Genomic DNA, 20,955 nt, shown 5'->3' with positions numbered 1-20,955 from the left:
TAGGTAGGAAGAGAGAGAATAGGTAGGTACATAGGTAGATAGAGGGGGGGAGAGAAATACAGTAGCGCTAGGTAGGAAGAGGGAGAGAGTAGATAGGTAGGTAGATGTTTCCAGGTGTATTTATCCATGGGCTGGAGAAGGAAATTGCTGACAATCTGCAGCACTTAACACTTAGTTTCTGCTGGCACAGTACTTGATCAATGTAATTCTCATCAATCAGTTAAAGAGCTTTCGGGGGGGGGTGAGTTTTTGCACTCTGCACACCTCCCAAAAATAGCCGGGTTTTTTCCCCAAAAAAAGGCTTGGGGGGGGGGGGGGGCTTGCAGAGTGCTCGGGGGGGGGGGAGGGAAGCAAAAAACAGCTCGTTTTTTGTCAAAAAAATTGCATACATAGCCTTATGGAGGCTTATAGAGTGGTGGGGAGGCAAAAAATTGCTCATTTCTCTCCTCCCCAGCCCCCAGGAGCTCTCTGAAAGCCTCCATAAGGGTATGTACGGCCATTTTGGGGAAGGGGTTTGGGCTTCCGGAGGCAAAAAATGCTGTATTCAGTGTATAAAACGCAGCCAGATTTTCAATCTCTTTTTTGAGAGAAAAAGGTGCGTCTTATACTCCGAAAAATCCGGTAAGTAAAATTCCCTACAGTGTTGCAGCTAAATATTATATATATTTGTTGATCAGGCAAAATACTAAATTGTTTTAAGTTTCATCTGTGAATATATGAACATTCTCTCTTCATTCCAGAAGCAATATATTTTGTATAAATATGAATAATGGAATTTAACAAAACGTTCATTAAATAAATGTTTGTCTACAGTGAAGTCACTTTTTAACATTTTCTTCCTGAAAGTAATTATATACTGGGAATTTCTATTTTAAAGGAGAGACTGTACCTCTTGAGGAACAGTTTGACAAGGAAAAGGCTAATTTGGAAGTATTTGCTGTGGATAAAGATATTACTATTATTAATGATACCCCAACTCCTACCATTGGAGTGATTGGCAATTTCACTGATGCTGAAAGGAGAAAGTGTGAAGAAGAAATGGCTAAAGTGTATAAACAGTTAGATGACAAGGTATGTATTACAAGCTATATATTGTGTATTTATGGGTTTAGAGAAAATATACAGGAAAGTGAATAGACTTGAATTATGACCTTTTGCGTGAATGTTGGAGTTAAAGGTTTCCTGCTGGATGAAATTAAGTGGTGTATGACACACCTAGTAAACTTCAACATTGAACAGGGAGTTAGTCAAGGAGCTTGTGTGTGTGTGTGTGTGTATTTGTGAGTGTGTGTGTGTATAAAATGATACTAAAACTTTACAACTAAACAGATTAAAACATTAAAAAGAAGAAAGGCCAGGTACAAGTCTATCTTCTAATGTGCAATTATCCAATCTTATCCTACCTCCTGGAAGATAAGCCTGGTCTTCAAGGCTTTACAGAAGACTTAAGAGGGTAAAGATCTACCAAACTTCAAAGGGCAGATTGTTCCAGAAGGCAGAGATTACCATGTAAAGACATGCTTCTTATCTCCCATTAGATGGTAATATTTAGAGGGAAAATTATGATTGTGCCCACCATAAAAATATATTGGTAGAGGGCTGTGGTTTGTATGTAAATTATTCCATATTTTTGTCTGAGAACCAAAAGGTTTGGGTCAGATATAGTTTATAATTACTATTTATGTTAAAACAAATAAATGTGATAGAACTGCTTCTATCCTATCTCATAAATTGCATTGAAAAGTCCTTTAGATTTGAAAGAGGGACCTTCCTGGCACTAGGAACACTTGAAGTTCTCTTCAATGTTAATAAAAGCTACCTGACATGTAGAATATCTGACTGTGCTTTTTGGATACTGATTGTTTTCTTGATATTAAATAGGATTAATAAACAATGCTTATTTAATGAGTGTTATAGTTGAATAATTATCTTTCTCCTTTTTTATTCAGGATGAAGAAATTAATCAACAAAGCCAATTAGTGGAAAAACTAAAAACACAGATGTTGGATCAGGAAGAGGTGATTATTACTACTGTTTACATACTGTGAACAGACAAAAAAAGCAAAATAGGGCAAAATAAATATATTGTTTATTGTAAAAAAGTGGTTTTTGTTACTAAAGTATGAGAAATATAGCTCATAGTGTCAATGTTCCACAAAAGAAGATTTTGTATTTTTGATTAGAATACTCGTTTCTATGGATCTATGTTACAAATCACTGAATGGAAGTCTGTAAATATATCTAGAGCCCAGCAAGATTTAAAACAGTGAGCAGTGTCATTATAGAGCCTTATAATAAATTGTGTAGGTATATTTTACCGTAACAATCAATTACCCTAAGCTTCTGTAATATGTTCATTGTTGCTTAAGAGACGGCTATTAAAGAATATTTACTAGTGGTCTTTATATATATATATATATATACATATATATAGCTTCTAGCATCCACCAGACGGGACCAAGACAATATGCAAGCCGAACTGAATCGCCTTCAGGCTGAAAATGATGCTTCTAAAGAAGAGGTAAAAGAGGTTCTCCAGGCCCTTGAGGAACTTGCTGTCAACTATGATCAAAAGTCACAAGAAGTTGAAGACAAGGCAAAGGAGTATGAAATACTAAGTGATGAATTGAATCAGAAATCGGTAAGATAATAGAAGGGGTTTCTTCAATAAACCCAACTTTGGTTGTCAGGTGCAAACTGTATAACTATTAACTATAAACATTTCTTATGTGGGTCTTTTTCCAAATACTTTTTAACATTTATTTTCTTTATTAAATGTATTGTATTATTATTATTATTGCATCAAGAGAATTGTATCACAGCGGCCAGTTGTTTCACCAGATTTGGCATTAATTACTAGTTGAGCCCCACCCAGGGGCCTAGGACGTCGTAACGTATTTTCATAATATGTGTGCAGATCCAAGCAGTGCGGCCTTTTGCATTTGACTGATGGTGATTTTGTCAATTTTTAACTGTTTTAAATGTAATTCCAGTGCTTTTGGAATAGCACCCAGTGTGCCGATTACCACTGGAATTACCACTGCTGGTTTGTGCCATAATCGTTGAATTTCGATTTTTAAGTCCTGGTATTTTGCATCAAGAGAATTGTATCACAGCGGCCAGTTGTTTCGCCAGATTTGGCATTGATTACTAGTCGGGCCCCACCCAGGGGCCTAGGACGTCGTAATGTATTTTCGTAATATACGTGCAGATCCAAGCAGTGCGGCCTTTTGCATTTGACTGATAGTGATTTTGTCAAGTTTATTTTTATTTTTATTATTATTATTATTATTATTATTATTATTATTATTATTATTATTATTATTATTATTATTATTATTATTATTATTATTATTATTATTATTATTTTATATTGTTATTTATTATTCAGAGTTGCTTGATAATGAGAATGAGATGGCTACATAGGAATGAAATAAATAAGCTGTCCAGTTTACTGTTACAGTGATTATGTTTCTTTTGAGAACAATTGAAAGTTTGAGACAGCATAATGTTATAATACCTCCATTCTTTCTCATTTGTATTTAATATATGTTTCATAGAAGGTACATCCCAGTTGATGTTAGTGACACATGTTAATATTAATGAGAAATTGAATAAAAGGCAAAAATTAGGTCCCAAACATTACAGTGCACATTGCTCACTTCAAAATATAATACAGTACTCTATTCACAAAAATCAAACTGATGCGTTTTATTTATTAAAAATATGTATGGATCTGTACAATCACTTACAGTAATGCCTCTCCACATTGCTTTGGGCCTTATTATATTACATACAACTTTGTATACCAAAATGTTGGTTCTGATAATGTGCATTCATAAAGGTAATTTGTATACTTGACCAACTTTGTGTAATACTCATAGTTTGGAACATCTTATTTAAAGATCCCCATATGAATTGTATCTATGATACACAACTTCCCAGAGGGCTTCATTTAATTATATGCCTTATGTCATGGGCTTGTTGCATCTTGTCTGATTTTCACTGACATGTTAGAAACTTCAAACAGAAACTTGCATTTGGGAGTTTAAGATTCTGCACACCCATTTTTAAAATGTAACTTATTCTCAATTTTTTATTTTAAAATGGTTGTCTTCATACACATTGAAATGTAAAATATTTGAGGATCATAATAAGTCAATTGCAACTTCTAGGCTATAGAACTTTTTCAGCTGGTTAATAATTAGGTTTAAATGCCAAACATAAATAGTTGCAGAGGCAAGAGTTAATGGGGGAATTCTATTTTCTGCTTCTAGTAGTTGTTATGAGATTATATTTTTCTTGCAGCATTGTCAAAGACTTCAGCAATCAGAGAAAGGAAAGAAATAAAAAGAAAATCAACCAATACTTTGCGGTTTATGGGAGTTGGCAGTTGTTTGTACTTTCAATATCTTGACTGTGTAATTGTGCCCCATGACTTTAATGATGACTGACAGCGAGGCAGAAGCTTTCATGATCATGCCAATCTTTTGGACTACAGTGATAATAATTCTAGAGTTTATCATTTCTGTGTTCACAGAGCTTAGAAAAAATGTTCCCTTAGGAAACAAACTATGACTACTTGAATGAAAATTGAAGTTCTTGGAATGAAGACAGAACTCTTGAATTGATTTTTGCCTGCTGATAATGTTATCTAGGTAACATTATTATTTTTTCCTATTCCAGATAACATTAGCTAGTATAGATGGAGAACTTCAAAAACTTAAAGAAATGACCAATCATCAGAAAAAACGTGCAACTGAAATGATGGCATCTCTGTTAAAAGACCTTGCAGAAATAGGAATTGCAGTTGGAAACAACGATGTAAAGGTAAGTCATCTAATGACCATTAAGATTCGAAATCCATCCTGTCCCTGACTGGCACATCCCTATCATTGTATGTTTTCTCTTTTCATTATTAATTTATCATTAAAAATACTCATTATAGTATTTATGCATGAGAAATATTGCATAAACGTGCTTTTCTTTTAAGACAGCTTTAAAAGTATACTTGCCATTTCCCATGAGAGTCTGTTATTTTGATGGCAATACAGCAACTATCAATAACCATAGTTTATAAGAAATCAACTGTAGATATTGTCAGAAGTGGCAATAAAAACAGTTTTAAAACAAATACTTTTGATGCCCCAAATCTGATACATTGAGTTAGATATAGTTTGTACGTCGCTTTGGCTACAATCTCATTTTAAATAGAATTTCATAATTAACAATGTAGTTGACACTTTAATAGGAAAGAAATTGTCTAATGCTAAATAATATATGAACTCAGAATAAGTTACTGGATTATTTTATGAACTTTCAATCTTTTGGAGCTAAACATTGATTCTTTCTTAGCAGCCAGAAGGAACTGGTATGATAGATGAGGAATTCACGGTTGCAAGACTCTACATTAGTAAAATGAAATCTGAAGTAAAGACTATGGTAAAACGATGTAAGCAGTTAGAAAGTACACAAACAGAAAGCAATAAGAAAATGGAAGAAAATGAAAAGGAACTAGCAGCCTGTCAGCTTCGTATTTCACAGGTAAATTTGATTTTGTTCTGTTTGTTAAATATTTTGTAACAACCTTGTTCAGTATGATGTTCTTCAATAGCCACCCTACCTGGGAATTTGAGGATCTTGTTTAGTATAATAATACAAGGACAAAGGAGATTAGGGTAAATTTTAAAATGGCTGTTAGTGAGCGTATCATTCATTTTCCATCCTCTTCCTGTAGAGAAGAGAAAGTATTCTGTTGCCAGTGAATGTGCTGAATCCTTATTGGGCTTGAAAATATTTTAAAATACTTTTTCTGAATGCTTGAAAATCTCTCTACATCACTGATACCTTGTGTGCTCATTACGCCATTTCTGGTACAAAAGTAATTGGATATTTGGGTATGCATTGGAAATGGAACAGCTTTTTCTAAGCTATGAATATTATATTTTATTTTCTTGAACATTATAACTGAAATTTAGCTTGAGAGCAGTTTTTGGTGAGTTTGAATTTTGGAGGTTTTTTTTTTTACACAATTAGTATACAAAGTATCAGTAATTCTTATATTTTATAATTTAGGTTACAGCTCTCAGTGTGTCTAAGCTACAGTTGTAATGAAGTGTGTCTTCTTACTGGCTTCTATAGGTTCAGGTTTTCCCACCTAAACTAAACAGAAATTGTAATTACCATATTCAAAGGAAATACCTATGTCTGATACTGGCAACTCCCAATACTGTCAGAAAATATGCAAGAATGGATTTTTAAAATTAGGGCCGCAATGTTTTTTTCTTTCCCAGGTTGACCTTAAAATCCTAATGAAATGCTTAGTAAGCACCTTTAATGTAGAAAGGAAATTCACTTATCCCCCATTTGAATAATGCAAATTGTTTTTATAATGGAGCAGTTTAAAAAATGTAAGGGATTTAGTAGACTTCCACATTCTTGGACTTTCTCACGTGTAATTCTCATATTCCTATTTTACATCTTGATGTATCATTAGTGTTTATTGAATAAAATTTCTTGCTATATAATTCAGTAATAGAGCAAGAAAAGTAAAGATATTAAAGATTGATAAAATTAAATTATTTGAAAAAGGACACATTTGACTTTGCATAATACAGATGATTCAGAAAGTATTCTTCAATTTAGTCTTTATGTTTTCTGGAAATTGTATAATATATGTGTGTTTTGATATATTATTTAAACCATCAGTTTTTTAAATCACTGATACATGTCTCTAATTCATTGAAATATCAATCCTACTTTCATCTTGAAGCATGAAGCCAAGATCAAATCACTTACAGAATATCTTCAGAATGTGGAACAGAAAAAAAGACAGCTTGAAGAGTCTGTGGATTCTCTTAATGAGGAGCTAGTTGAGCTCCACGCCCAAAGTATGTATTGCTTTATATTGCTGTTTTTATGTGAATGGTTAAGAACATGATTCATAAGCTGAGAAGTTGAAGTTAACTGATACATTTCTGCAATAAGGGAATGGTAGTGTATTTGCTAGTAAGCATATTTTAATCACATTTATAAGAGGGTACATTGATATTAAAGTGATGGATTAAGACTAGAAAGACAAGTTCAAGGCCTCAGTTGGCTATATAAGCTCTATAGATGACTATGAATTAATCACTCTGTTAGCATACGTCATCCCTCAGGATGATTTCATTAGAACAGTTGGGTGGAGTTATGCTTTCAACTTGTAAAGGAAATAATAACAGCACTTCATAATGCTTTACAGCCCTCTCTAAGCGGTTTACAGAGTCAGTATATTGCTCCCAACAATCTGGGTCCTCATTATAATATAGTCCTTGCTTGCAACCATTTGTTCAGTGACAAAGTTATAAGGGGGCTGAACAAATGGTACTTCCACCCAATCCCTGAAGTTGCAGCCATTGCAGCATCCCCACATTCACATGATTAAGATTTGGGTGCTTGGCAGTGCACCCAAACCGAGGAGGGTTCCTCTGCCCTTTTGTCTGCAGTACACTCAGTGGTGGCAGTACCAGGACAGATGTAGAGGCCTGAGACTTTCAGCAGTCTCAGCTGGCTGCCACCATCCTTCAGCCTTTACTTTAGTCTCAGTGGTGCTGCTGCCAAGGAGTCCTATCTCTAGCATCACAACATGGTGAGCAGAGCTGTAGCTGCCTCTATCACCTATGCTTCACAGGCCTGCTGCATGCATTTGACCTTCACTGTCTTCCTCTACTGCTCATGTGTGCCTGGTCTTGGGCAAGGCAACTGCTGACAGGCTAGCTAGGGCTTCTTCCCAAGTCTATTCATGTTGTTCCTCAAACAGCACCATGATGCCTTGGAAGACTTGCAGAAAATTGAAAAGGCAGAGCAGGCAGTACATAACTCTGCCAAGGCTCAAGGAAAAAAGGAAACCAGGAATGGCTTGGATTGGGGTTGGCCCATGCCTAACAACAACTGGGAATCTTACAACAATGGTAATGGGGACTGCTGGGATTCCTGTCACTAAGTCACATGGTGTCATGCTTTATGATTGCTTTACTTAGTGATTGAAATTCTGGTTTAATTACTATCATAATTCAGGGACTACCTGTAAATCCAATGAATAAATTATGTGTGTGAAAGACAGGTTGACTAGTGAATTTCTCAGAGATGACTGCAGAAATAGAATACTTACTGGGTTGCCTGCTAGTTTAATAATTCAGGATACCTGTATTTATGTAAGCTACAAGTATTAGAGGACTTTTTATACTATCTAATTATGTGTTTTAAAGATGAATTCTCTACCTCCCCCTCTTTACTAGGAAAAGTTCATGAAATGGAGAAGGAACATCTGAACAAAGTTCAGACTGCAAATGAGGCTAAGGCAAGTCAACCTACATTTTAATAATTCTTTAAAATGAATTAACTAAGTACCTTGTTTGTCCTTATACTGTAAAATAACCAGAACGTTTGGTTCTTTAGCAAGCAGTTGAGCAGCAAATCCAAAGTCACCGTGAAACTCATCAGAAGCAGATTAGCAGCTTGAGAGATGAAATTGAGGCAAAAGAAAAATTAATAACTGATTTGCAAGAGTAAGTTTTGCATACCGCTTTGTCATAAAGAGTGGGATTGGTGGGAATAATTTATTTTTGCTTATGAAATAGATTTTTAGGTGCATCATTTTCTTTGATTTTACATACTAATATGTCAGCCTTTTTTAGGAAGTGGATAAAACTTTGGTGACCACAGTGGCCAGAAATACCATTTTTATATTAATTTTCTTCATTTTTGCAGTCCTCCCCCAAAAATAATAATTAAAAAGCACAGTAGAATAAAAATAAAAATATCTACTTTAAAAAAACACTACTTCAGATCTAGGTAACAGAATGGGTTCTGGTTCTAAACTGGATCTACTCCATTTTTCACTTGATTTGATTGAAAGAATGGAACCAGTTATGAAACATAGTTCATCTGCAGGAGGTAATAATAAATACTCTGTATTCATCAGCCTGGAGAACAAATGCTAAATGCAAGATGAAATAGAAACCATCGCTTTTGTTCTCACCGTGAAAAGTGAATTCAATTTCCCTATTGAAGGGAAGCATGACTGATGAAGTGGCAGGAGTTGTCCAATTTCCCAGTGAGAGAAAGTGTGAAACAGCAACTAAAGATTTCTTTCTTCCTTCCTTTGCTTTTTTTCTTCTTCTTTGCGATGAGAGAAGGCATGCAGCACATTAATTGGCTGAAGTCATATTGTGAAGTGAGAACATCAGTATGGTCTGTGTTATCTGTCCCATTGGAAAGGGCATAAGACATTTTGAAGGAAAGTCTGCAGGAGTGGCTTTCTCAAACTTAATTATCTCACTTCAACGCTGTTTTCTGCCTTGCCAACCTGCATTTTCCCCAGTTAACCTTGTAAGGTCTTTCGGTTGATTGATTTCAAGAGTGGTTGTACTTGATTTGTGCCACTTTATGTCTTTTGGCTAAGATGTGTACAAGACCAACAGCCTTGTTTGGAAATACTGGATTTGAGGTACAGCTCTTGCTGCAGATAACAAGGAGGAGGCTTGGGGTACAGCGGTTTGATAAGTTAGAATGGGCATTAATTTACACATTCCTACTAAATATAAACAATTTTTATTTAAAATCAACTAAGTTCATCTTGTAGCTCAGACATGTTGAGAATTAAACCAGTTATCAGTTGGTTCCAAAATAAGTGTTAGGGCCTGTATGGTGGATCGTCATCTTGGTTTTGAGATATCAAAATTCATAATAAATTTAGTATGTTACAAAGTAAATAATCACTATTGCTCACTTCAGTTAATTATTATTTCTGTGTTCAGTCAAAATCAGAAGATAATACTAGAGCAGGAACGGCTCAGAATTGAACATGATAAGCTGAAAACTGTGGATCAGGAAAAAAGCAAGAAATTGCATGAACTTACGTAAGTTACAATTTACAATTTATATTTAGATATATAATAAAAAATCAGTTAATGCTATTCATTTTGGTATACTTTTCAAAAAATTGTTTTCCAGGCCTGTGAAGTCTGATTTTGAGATATTGTGTTCTTTTACCATCTTATATTTTAGTAAAATATAAGATTTTAGTAAATATTAATTAAATATATGTTCATTATCTTTCTCTTACAAAGAGAAACAGGAGAGATATAGCTTGTCCTTAATAATTGCTAGTATGCCAGGTTTAGGTTTTTTTAGTTGTTCTGAGATGGAAGATGGGTGCAATTAGAGCTTTGGCAAGTGGCTTGTTGTGCCATTCTTTGAATAACATAATTGTTTTAAAGATGGATTACTTTGCATTTGTTCCATTACATTTCATGCAATATACATACATGCTTCTGCAATATTTATTGCAAGTGCATATAATTAATAATATCAATAAAAGGTCAAATAATTTTATTTATTTGGGTCATAGCTTCCGAAGTGATGTACATAAGATTGACATTGTTTTTTAATCAATATTTTTCTTATGTAATTCAGTGTTTAAATTGTGGAATCTCTTTATATGTTTCATTTATTAGTCCAGGTTTTATTTTTCATATTATTTAAAAATATCCAGAGACTTGAAAACAAGTACTAAAAGTTTAATGAATTTTAATTTATGATTTCAGTGTTATACAAGATAGAAGAGAGCAAGCAAGACAAGACCTAAAAGGTTTAGAGGAGACTGTGGTAAGCTGTGTATTCTGAAAAAAATCTTTGAAATTCTTCAACTACTTTACCAAGAGAAGTCTTAACTCTAATACTCTTATGCTTGTTAGGCCAAAGAACTTCAGACTCTGCATAACCTCAGAAAACTCTTTGTTCAAGATTTGGCCACCAGAGTTAAGAAAGTAATGTTACACTCAGTTTTTTATTTTAACATGTATTTAATATTTTGGATTTTCATTCTGCAAGAATCTGAACTCCAATTGTATTTCTTCTTATCAAAGAGCGCAGAGATTGATTCAGATGATACCGGTGGGAGTGCTGCTCAGAAACAGAAGATTTCTTTTCTAGAGAACAATCTTGAACAGCTCACAAAAGTCCACAAACAGGTAAAACTGTAATAATCTTATATTTTTGTTTGCATTATTTAAAAAAGCTACATTAACAATAGTTTTATATAGCTTTGCTCTGTAATAACAAAATCCTCACATAGTTCTCTAAGTAACCCCAAAGCTCAGTAACAAAGAAAAAGAGATCTATGGATCTATCAAATTGTCATAAGCAAATACTCAGCATTAGAGGATGAGCTCCACATAAAGTCCCCCCCCCCAATCACATGGCAGTCAATCAACATATAGATAAACTGGAGTTACCTCCTTATGAAAAACAACCAACAAGCAAAAAGCAACTGGAGTATAATTATTGGAGAAAGAGAAACACACTCTCCCAAGAGCCATCCAGCTGTCCGTAAACAAATAGAACCACCACTTTATCATTCAAATGATCTACCAACAACAGGGCATGAGTCAGTTGCATATTAATATCTATTTAAGAGGTTAATCCCATTCAAGAACCTGCAAAGTTAGGCAGGGAAATTGGATATATAATGTCTACTAACCAAGAAAATATATTTCTTGAAAACTCCTGCACCAATGAGTCAGTTTGATCTAGTGCAGGGGTGGCGAACAAGTTCGACAAAAAGAGCCAAAATTTTAAACTGTGAGAGTCAGAGAGCCACACCACGCAGTGACCTGCCAAAACAGACCCGGAAGCAATGTTCCCTCTAATTTTTTTTCGATGTGAGCAGAAAAGTATAGTGTTTGAGCGGCACATTTTCATGCCTGAGCACCCGAATTTTTTTCACAGATGTCACCTAAGACAACAACGAAATCAGTATTATTTGAAACTCAAAGTTATGTTTCTTCAAGGTACCCGCTTAATTCAAAGTGTTATATAATATCAGTATCACTTAACAACGCTCCTGCTTAGCAACCAAAATGTTGGCTCAGAAACTCTGGCATTTGAAGCACGCAACTCTTAAAGCTGTCAAGTTACAAGACCCTTGCACCCCTAACCCTTTAGGGAAAAAAACCCCCAGGGGTCTTCAAACCTGACAGCTTTAACACTTGTGGACTTCAACTCCCAGAATTCCTCCTCCAGTCATGTTGCAGCGACGTCATCTGCGTGGATCTGCTCCATCTTTGCTTTCTTCATTGTGGGCAGGGCTTCTGCTGAAGATGCCGATGAGTACGAGTTGCCACCAGAATAACTGCTGCTACCTCCTCCTCCTCCTCCAACAGAATCACCAGATTTGCTCCTGAGCTCAGCGCTGGGTTACCTCTGCCCCCTCCCCCTCCTCCGTGCTTTTGATGAGCCATGAGGCTTTTTTTCCCCTGCTCCCCCCCCGCCTTCCTACTGGCTCCTCAAAAGCACGGAGGAGGAGGAGGAGGGGGCAGGGGTAACCCAGCGCTGACTGAGCTCAGCTGCTCCGAGCGGAGGGGAGGCGCCGCTGCCACGCGCGGAGATGCCAGCTGGAGCTTTGGCGGCTTCATCTCAGCCGCAGCGCCGGGCGGCAAATCCGGCAGTGCTGCCTGTTAGAGGAGGATGAGGAGGAGGTGGCAGCAGTTCTTCCGGTGGCGGTGGGGGCTTTGGGGCTTCACAACTAGCCTCAGTCACCCCGTGCTCCTCAAAGCAAGTCTGGGGAAGTCCTTTGCAGGTGGCCCGTTCTAGCTGCCTGCAAAGGACCTCCCCAGCTTCCGAAAGGGAGCGCGTGATCCGAGCCACAGTATAGTAAATAATGACAAGAGGCAAAGAGCCTCATTTATTTTGGCCGGGAGCCGCATGCGGCTTGCGAGCCGCGTGTTCGCCACCCCTGATCTAGTGATTGTGATATGAAGCTAGAAAGCAGGAGAGTGACTATGGAAATTCTCAGTCATCCAGGTCACGGTTGTTCCAAAGGTGTTTTTTTCAAGAGGCAGCTGGACTTGCTTGTTTTTTGTTTTTGAAGACTTTTCGCTTCTTGAATGAGAAGTGATATGTCTTCAAGAAAAGAAAAGAAAGTCCTGTTGTCTCTCGAAAAAGCACCTTTAGGACAGGAGAGTGTGAGATCTAGTCCCATTTTAGGCATGAAAGCCAACTGGATTACTTTGGGCCAGCCATACACTCTCAGCCCAACTTGCCACACAGGATGGTTGTTGTTATGGGGAAAATAGGGGGACAGAGGAATATTTGCTTCGAGTTATTTATAAAAATAAGGGGGAATATAAATAAACAAAAGCCAAGTTTGTAGAAAATAAATAATGTGATATGCCAACCCCGACCTACATGGATTTGCTGCCATCACAGCCAATATTGTACCTGTGTTAAGAGTTAGAGCCATTACTGATTACTAAGTATAGTTGGTAAAGCATAACATTCAGGCATCAGAAAGCTTTTTTCTTTCTGTTATAATGTTTACTTAGTCTAAGACTTTGACAATGTATTCATTTTCTAAGCTGTTAGTTTGTGTTCATAGATAGTATAGATGTATAATCTTCAGAATCAATTTGGATGAGGTGGTTTGGGATTTGTGGGACTCCAACTTAGGACTTAAGCAGCTACATCTTTTTTCAGGATGATGCAGCTGGAAAAAAGACACTATTGTCTATTGTCACAAATTCATATGCTCAGATGAGCCTCTTCTAAATTGTACCTAAAACATTTCATTCACTTAGATGATATCATTCAGAAATATCATTTATTTTTAGTTTATAAAAGAGTTGGGGGGGGGCTTTTAGATTAAAATGAGTTCTTCAAAATATTTTATAGGAATTGAATGGAAAAATCAATAATATTGTTTATGATTGAACACTTATTTTGTGTGATAGAAGTGCTTTATTTCATATTTATTAGAAATTGACAATAATCTGTAAAATTTGTTGAACAAATTCACACACATTATTTTATGTCCAGTTGGTACGTGATAATGCAGATCTTCGTTGTGAACTTCCAAAACTGGAGAAACGGCTTAGAGCTACAGCTGAAAGAGTTAAAGCTTTGGAATCAGCATTAAAAGAAGCAAAAGAAAATGCTTCCCGAGATCGTAAGCGATACCAGCAAGAAGTAGACCGAATTAAAGAAGCAGTGAGATCAAAGAACATGATCAGAAAGGCGCATTCAGCACAGATTGGTAAGTAGAACAAATAAAGCATAAACATGATGTGTTTACAAACACAGATTTTAAAATAATAGAATATAACAAATTGCATACTGTTAGACTGTTATTCTCTTAATTTTATTTGGGTTGTTGGGGAAATTTTGATATTCCTCTGCCTCAAAATCTGTGTATAGCAATAATTAAAATACAGCAAGTATTTTTACAGTACAAAGGAATTAAATGATCTATACTTGCAATTAAAATGGCACAAAAGGAAAGAGAAATGGAAGAGGAGAGAAAAGCACATTCTGTTACTAGAATCCAGTAAGTAATGTTGCTGGAATGAAAACCACATTAGAGAAGCTGGTGGCCTTCGGCACAGTAGAGGAAATGGTACTTTCAGGGAAAATTGGATCCAACAGTATGGAAAATCTATGATTGCCTATGAAGCACTCATGTAAAAAATCTGTGTTTAATATCCTGCATTTAAAAAATACATATTACAATGCATCTTAGATTATTGTCATTACACATTAAATATAAACATAAGTATAATTTAATTTTAAAAAGCCTCATTGTTTTGTGAAACATCAAGATATGTTTTTCTGGTCTAGCAATTCCTACCCAGATATATGTAATAATTAACCCACAGCAGTGTAACCTTAATGCCCAGTCCTGAAGGCACTGAAAATCTCTTAGTTCATTGGACGAAGAAACCTGTAAGGAAAAGCAAAGCAAAAATTAGCTAATTACAAATGTTCAACTAATTATAAATAGCCATCTTCAACTGAAATATGTTGAACTACTTTTCTGGAACTTAAATATTTCTTGCTTCCATTTAATCTAGCATATTGATCACATTTTAATTTGTCACATGGCCTTGCTTTATCTTTTATACCCCCCCCCCTCCCCCCAATATAGCTAAGCCTATTCGTCCTGGTCAATATCCAGCTGCTTCTCCAACCCATCCAAATGCAATTCGTGGTGGAACTGCTTTTACCCAAAATAGTCAGCCAGTTGCAGTACGTGGAGGTGGAGCTCGGCAAGAGAAAGCATGAATTTTGATGATCAAGGTTGGTTGATTACTTTAAACTGGTAGTTTACTTTATATGTAAGAAATTTGAAAACTTCTTCAAATACAAGTAGGAATGAATTAAAAACATACCAGAATTGTACACTAGGATTAAAGTCCTATAATCATTACTGACATCATGGAGATTGCATATTTTTTGAATAAAAGTATGTAGTTATGAATATTTGTGTAAAGTTACACTTTGGAGACTAAGAATTGTAAGCACGTTTCATTTATGCATGTCCTTTTGGTTATTTCTAGATGGTGAGAAGTACACACAACATGATCAGAATTGGATATTGCGCAATGAGAGTCATTCCTTGAAAATTAGAAAATTGTATAAATTTGTACCATCTGTACAGCTCTCCTCATTTTTCGATTTGGCTAATTGATTCCCAGGAAATTAGAATTCTTTCTTGGAAAATTGACGTATAACTTAAAATGTAGGTCTCATTACATGATCTGTCGTTCACGTCTTAAATTTAGTCTGCACTGTGCCAAGTTGAATGTATGTTAAGCAACATCTTAAAATTTCCTAGTTTAATTTATGTATATTTAATGGTCTTAGGAAGTGTGGAGCTATGTTGAAATAAGTTTCAAACCTTATAACTTTAATTACACTATTTGACCCACTCATGAATTAGAACACTGTACATTAATTTTGCCTATACGGCTGTATAGAGACTAAGACTAAAATTATTTGTACAGTATGAAATTACTGAGATGTGTTTATGACGACTGTTGCCTTTAGGCACTGAAATCTCAAAAACATAGAACTAAGAAAGTGTTCTTGTAAGGCTATGTAACTGTTTAGTTAAATATCTTTTACTGGGTTATTGAGTTAATACTGTGTATAGCAAGTAATAAATATAGATTGACATGAAAAGATTTGGCAATGACTTTAATTTGTCCTATTCCTGACTATACACAGAATAGCATGATGAGATGAAAACATTCTGCTTCCTCTTGATGAGCCTATCAATCATCAGAGCTGTATAAATTTGGAAGAAAAATTGGGAAATTATTTTGCATTTGTATTTTTTACTGTAATGAACTTTATTCTACAAGTAAACTCTACAATGTTCTATAAATGACAGTCTAGAGTAATTTGCAAACTACAAATTTGGTTTAAAGCTTGAGAATAAGAATGGATTCATTAATTTTCAGCAACTGAAAAACAGGAGCAAAGTTAATTGTTTAAAAAGACTAGAAATGTTGGATGACTGGAAATTGAGCTATACTGAACTTTCACTGTAATTAATTTGTAAATCTAGATTTCTGTACATGTATGCTTTCCAGACATCATCTCGGACAAATTAATTAGTCTTCTATTTCTTTTTGCAAAAAGTCCCACCTCTATTTTTTTTTTAATGAGAGTTTTGCCCTTTAGAATGGCACTTCAGGAAGTTCAAATGATGCCTTTGATAGAGACTTCCTGCACAATAAATTCTAAAGGCTTTAGAAGGATTTCTCATAACAATCGTAAGGTTTGTAGGAGTTGAAGAATAAACTGCAGCAATGGAGATGCTAAATAACTGCTTTCCTGGAATGCATTTATGCTAGTTTTGTATCTGGTTACAGTAAGTTCACAAGCACTTGGAGATAAAGGTTTTCTGTAGATTTTTATGACTAACTTTTTTACAAATTAAGTATTTGTATTATGATGAAGCTTAATGATAGAAAAATTAGGCTTTTTCCCAATAACTTTTCATTTGTGGTTTTTAAAATAATTTTTAAAGTCTGGGCTTTTTTTAAAATCAGCCAAGCTACGTATTAAAATTTTGGAATTGACCTCCTAACACAGTTCTGTATTTAAAATAAACCCTCCAGACATAAAATGAAAAGACCTCTGCAACATAAGAGGAGATATGTACAAAAGGAAATGGGTATTTAAGTAATGGTTCTTAGTGTTTTCAGTTGCAATAGCCTATGCCACTTTCTCAACAGTAACATATTGTTCTAATCCCGATTCAGTTTGCACAGTTCAAATTTGGTTTCTTGGCAGGATATTCAAATGAAGCAGGATATTTTCTCATAGTTGTTTATGGTAGTTTCATTCCTGTAAGTATTGTATCACAGGTTTTGGTGCTGATATGGCTGTGTAAATTAAATAAACTGTACCTAGCATGTACCTCAAAATGTACAATTTTTTAATACCCATAGGGTTTTTTCTTTAATTTTGATCCAATATGAAGTTTACTAAGAATTGCAACTTAGACTTTCAAAACAACTTCCTTTTAATTCTTTGGATCACCTATGGTATGTTGCATGACAGGACAATTGATGGTTTTGCAAATTTAAAATCTTCAGTCTACATTCAAATTGTTAAATGCATTGAAGTTTCAACTTATGGTCCTTCAGTCGTCTGTTCCTCTAAGTTCATTTGCTAAAAATGGCTTAGGATAAGAGTTGAATAACATGGAAGACATTATTTATAGAGATGAACTAATAATCTACCTAACATTACTGATACAATTATCTCTAACTTAGATATGATATTAAAAAGTTAGCCAATTGGTACATTGGTTTATTCTCACTATATGAGGATAATAAATTATTTAGAGAGGATAGTTAACTACTTGCATGCTGTAAATGTTTTGAATTTCAAATAAAGAAAATATTTGAATTCTAGTGAAATTCATTGAGATGTAATTTAATTCCCAGGTAGAATTTCTCATGGCATTATATCATTATATAGTGCACTAAAGTTTCCTATTTAATACAACCAATAGTCTGCTAATATTAATTCCGGAAAGAGTCATCAGTAGGAAGCATACAAAATAAAATAAGCAGAATTCATTATTCAACACTGTTACATAAATTCATGTACAATAGATACTTGTCAGGCACAAGTAACTAGAATCACTCTGTATAAGCCCAAATAGATATTGATCTCAGATTCCCTCCCCTCCAAACTGACTCCAAATTGAATGTCTATTTTCCCTCATTCAATTAGTAATACCACCACAGTACCAAAGATCAAGAAGCATATACATGTGATGATGTCATTTGAACATGGTCTCAATCATGCAAACTTCTACAGTAGTCCTTGACTTACAAACATTCATTTAACAACCATTCAAAGTTACAAATGCACTGGAAGAAAAGTGACCTATGATTGTTTTTCATTTCTATGGTGACACAATTGAGATGCAGATGCTTGATATGTACTATTTATGAGTGATTTACTTAAGTGTGGCAAAAAGGTCGTAAAATGACACAAAACTCACTTAACAACTACCTTGCTTAGCAATGGAAATTTTGAACTCAATTGTGATTGTAAACTGAGGACTACCTGTACAAAAGTATATCGTTTTCATGGATTTTGCATTCAGATATGAAAATGTATCAATATTTGCTTATAAGTGGTGTTCATATGCCGTGATATAAACCTGAAATTCAGGCCCGAACCTTTCATCTGTTGAGGGAGGATATCTAATTATCAAATTTCCATGAGATTCATAAGCCTTCCCATAAACCTACCATACTCTTCCAAGAACAACTCCGTAAAGCCAACTTGTTATGTTGGTACTGGGCTTTTTATTTCTGAAAAATTGCCCTGATGTAACATGCCAGAGGTAACTGGCACTTAGTCTGCCCTTCATGGCCAACTTGTTATGTTGGTACTGGGCTTTTTATTTCTGAAAAATTGCCCTGATGTAACATGCCAGAGGTAACTGGCACTTAGTCTGCCCTTCATGGAAACTGTGTGCTAAAAGCTAGATTTTCCCAGAATGAGTCCCATTGTTGCACTCAGAATTAGGACCTCAGACGTAGAAGGTGAAAAAGAAGAGAGAGAAAAAAGGAATGAAAATGCTTCCTGAAGAGGATGATCTCAGTCAGCTGCTACTAAGTCCAGTATCGCCTATTAGCATACACATGAAAACAGCCCAGATTTCAATTCACACAATAAAGTATATCTTCACTGCTGACTCTTGTTCTCTAAATTAATGCAACATTTCCAGTTGCTGCAGGTGGGGCTTTTTGCTCTTGCCAGGATTGGAGCCACCATGACAAAGAGAAAACACTTGAAACACAAAATGAGTTTCTCCTCTGATAGGAGCCCACTTTCAAGAGGAAACATTCTCCTTGTTTGCTCTCGAGTGCCTGCCTTTGCCAGGCTTCAGTTTTCCCCGCCTGTTACCTGGGTGGCCCTTATATCATCTGGACTTCTCACAGAATTTCTTCACATCCCCCAAAATCTTTTTTAGACCTTCACATTTCCAGGATCTGCAGAAGGCTTTAGACTACTGGTAAAGGTATTTGCCCAAATCTCTTAAAGGGAAAGAACTTGGCTAAATTTGTATGGGCCAAGAAGCTACTGAAGCATTCTGTACTTGGAACTGTGGCCCTTTCTTGTTTGGACAGGGACATGAATATGTTGTCATTTTTAACAATTGTGTCTCAATGTTCAAATTAGTCATTCCCATTCAGACTAATACCCACTTTAATTATACATAAATGAAACATTTCTTAATATCCGATCAAGTTCCTGATAGCATTTATTAAATGGACAGCTTCCAGCAGGCAAGCACAAAGGAATTAAGATAAAGATATTGGCCACCAGAGGGAGCAGCAATCCTTTTGTTCTACAATACATCTTCCTCATTTTGAAAAGTTCAAGGTATAGGAAATCTTTTCCATCAGTTCATGTTAACCTATATTCTGGATCACATGACATAGGAAAGGGAGGAGGCTCAGAATGGAGAAGTTGACAACATTTTGACCTGCTACCCTTTGACTCCTCCCATAAGGATGAATTCTTTCTCTGGCGTTCTCATCCTAATGTGGTCTGTTTTTACATTTTTCTGCCACTGATTTTCTGCTCAGTTTCTGATATTATGGTGACAATGTTCTCTCTTCCTTTAACTTAATTTTTCCCACTATTCCATTGTTTTGGAAAGAATAAAAATAAAGCTGGTTCAAAGTATTTAATTTTTAAAAGAACGCCCAAAGGGATGCTTTTATAAAGCAGTAAAAATTATCCAAGTCTCAGACACTGCTCCAGACAGGCCCTAGTGTGTAATCTGGAAGTTATGGACTCATGATTTGGCCCATCAGCAGCCAGTAGAGCTGGCAGCAGATTTGGAGATTGGGGAGGAACATGGGCCAGTCCTGGAGTCTGGGGAAATCTCTGACAAGTCCTCTGAGTCGGAGGCAGAGATGGGGCCAGGGCTAACTGGCAGTGTGTGCATTTGCAGAGTTGCCAGATGAAGGGAACAGCTAAGGAACAAGGGTCAACTTGGGAGTTAGGCCACAGGTGGACAGTGAATGGCCCTTCCCATGGGGAATAAAAGAGGAGCAAAAGGAGAGGGTTGTTTTGGGGAGAAAATTAATTCATTCCTGCATTCTTGCCAAGTATTGTGTCTGAAAGATATCGGCCTGGCCACTCTCCAAGCCTGATAAAGATCAGTAATCATGAACTATCTTGAAAGACTGATGGCCGGGACTTTGTTGGAGAGGAATTCACTATAAATTAAATAAAAGGGGTTTATTGGGACAAAGACTCGGCTTCCTGCTGCTGAGAAAGCCTAGGTCAGGACACACACTACTACTATCTGAGGAGTAGGTGGCAGTCATGGCCAGGTGGGCCTTTCTGCAACTGCAAGTTGTGTACCACATATCATTTCCTGGACCAACAATCCTTGCTCGTAATCACTGACACTCTAGTCACCTCTATCTTGATTATTGCAACATGGTCTACTCTTAAAAAGCATCTAGAAGCTCCAATTGGTTCAAAATGCAATGGCCCACATGGTTTTGTTCAGACTCAGAGGTACGTTTGTGTTACCTCTCCTGCAGGAACTGCATTGGCTGTCAATTTGCTTCTGGGTACAATTCA

At 35.9% G+C, this 20,955-nt stretch overlaps 1 protein-coding gene across 2 annotated transcripts in view; it reads left to right on the top strand.

The window, feature by feature from the left end:
• Positions 1-17,739, top strand: part of KIF5B (kinesin family member 5B) — a 36,500-nt gene extending 18,761 nt beyond the window's left edge. The window contains exons 12-26 of one of the 2 annotated variants that reach the window (XM_081971499.1): positions 878-1,071; positions 1,950-2,018; positions 2,435-2,641; positions 4,687-4,830; positions 5,359-5,544; positions 6,773-6,890; positions 8,280-8,341; positions 8,440-8,549; positions 9,801-9,902; positions 10,590-10,650; positions 10,740-10,811; positions 10,911-11,015; positions 13,858-14,074; positions 14,963-15,114; positions 15,375-17,739. In XM_081971499.1, coding sequence (XP_081827625.1) covers positions 878-1,071; positions 1,950-2,018; positions 2,435-2,641; positions 4,687-4,830; positions 5,359-5,544; positions 6,773-6,890; positions 8,280-8,341; positions 8,440-8,549; positions 9,801-9,902; positions 10,590-10,650; positions 10,740-10,811; positions 10,911-11,015; positions 13,858-14,074; positions 14,963-15,099 — 1,784 coding nt within the window. In that variant the 3' untranslated portion in view covers positions 15,100-15,114; positions 15,375-17,739. Of the gene's footprint in view, positions 1-877; positions 1,072-1,949; positions 2,019-2,434; positions 2,642-4,686; positions 4,831-5,355; positions 5,545-6,772; positions 6,891-8,279; positions 8,342-8,439; positions 8,550-9,800; positions 9,903-10,589; positions 10,651-10,739; positions 10,812-10,910; positions 11,016-13,857; positions 14,075-14,962; positions 15,115-15,374 lie in introns of both variants that reach the window. The other variant, XM_081971498.1, reaches the window with a different exon arrangement.
• Positions 17,740-20,955: the final 3,216 nt, after the last annotated feature.

The sequence above is a fragment of the Natrix helvetica genome (assembly GCF_964273705.1).
Source record: "Natrix helvetica genome assembly, chromosome: Z".
Classification (NCBI taxonomy): Eukaryota; Metazoa; Chordata; class Lepidosauria; order Squamata; family Natricidae; genus Natrix; species Natrix helvetica.
This window is presented reverse-complemented; position numbering and strand designations above follow the sequence as displayed.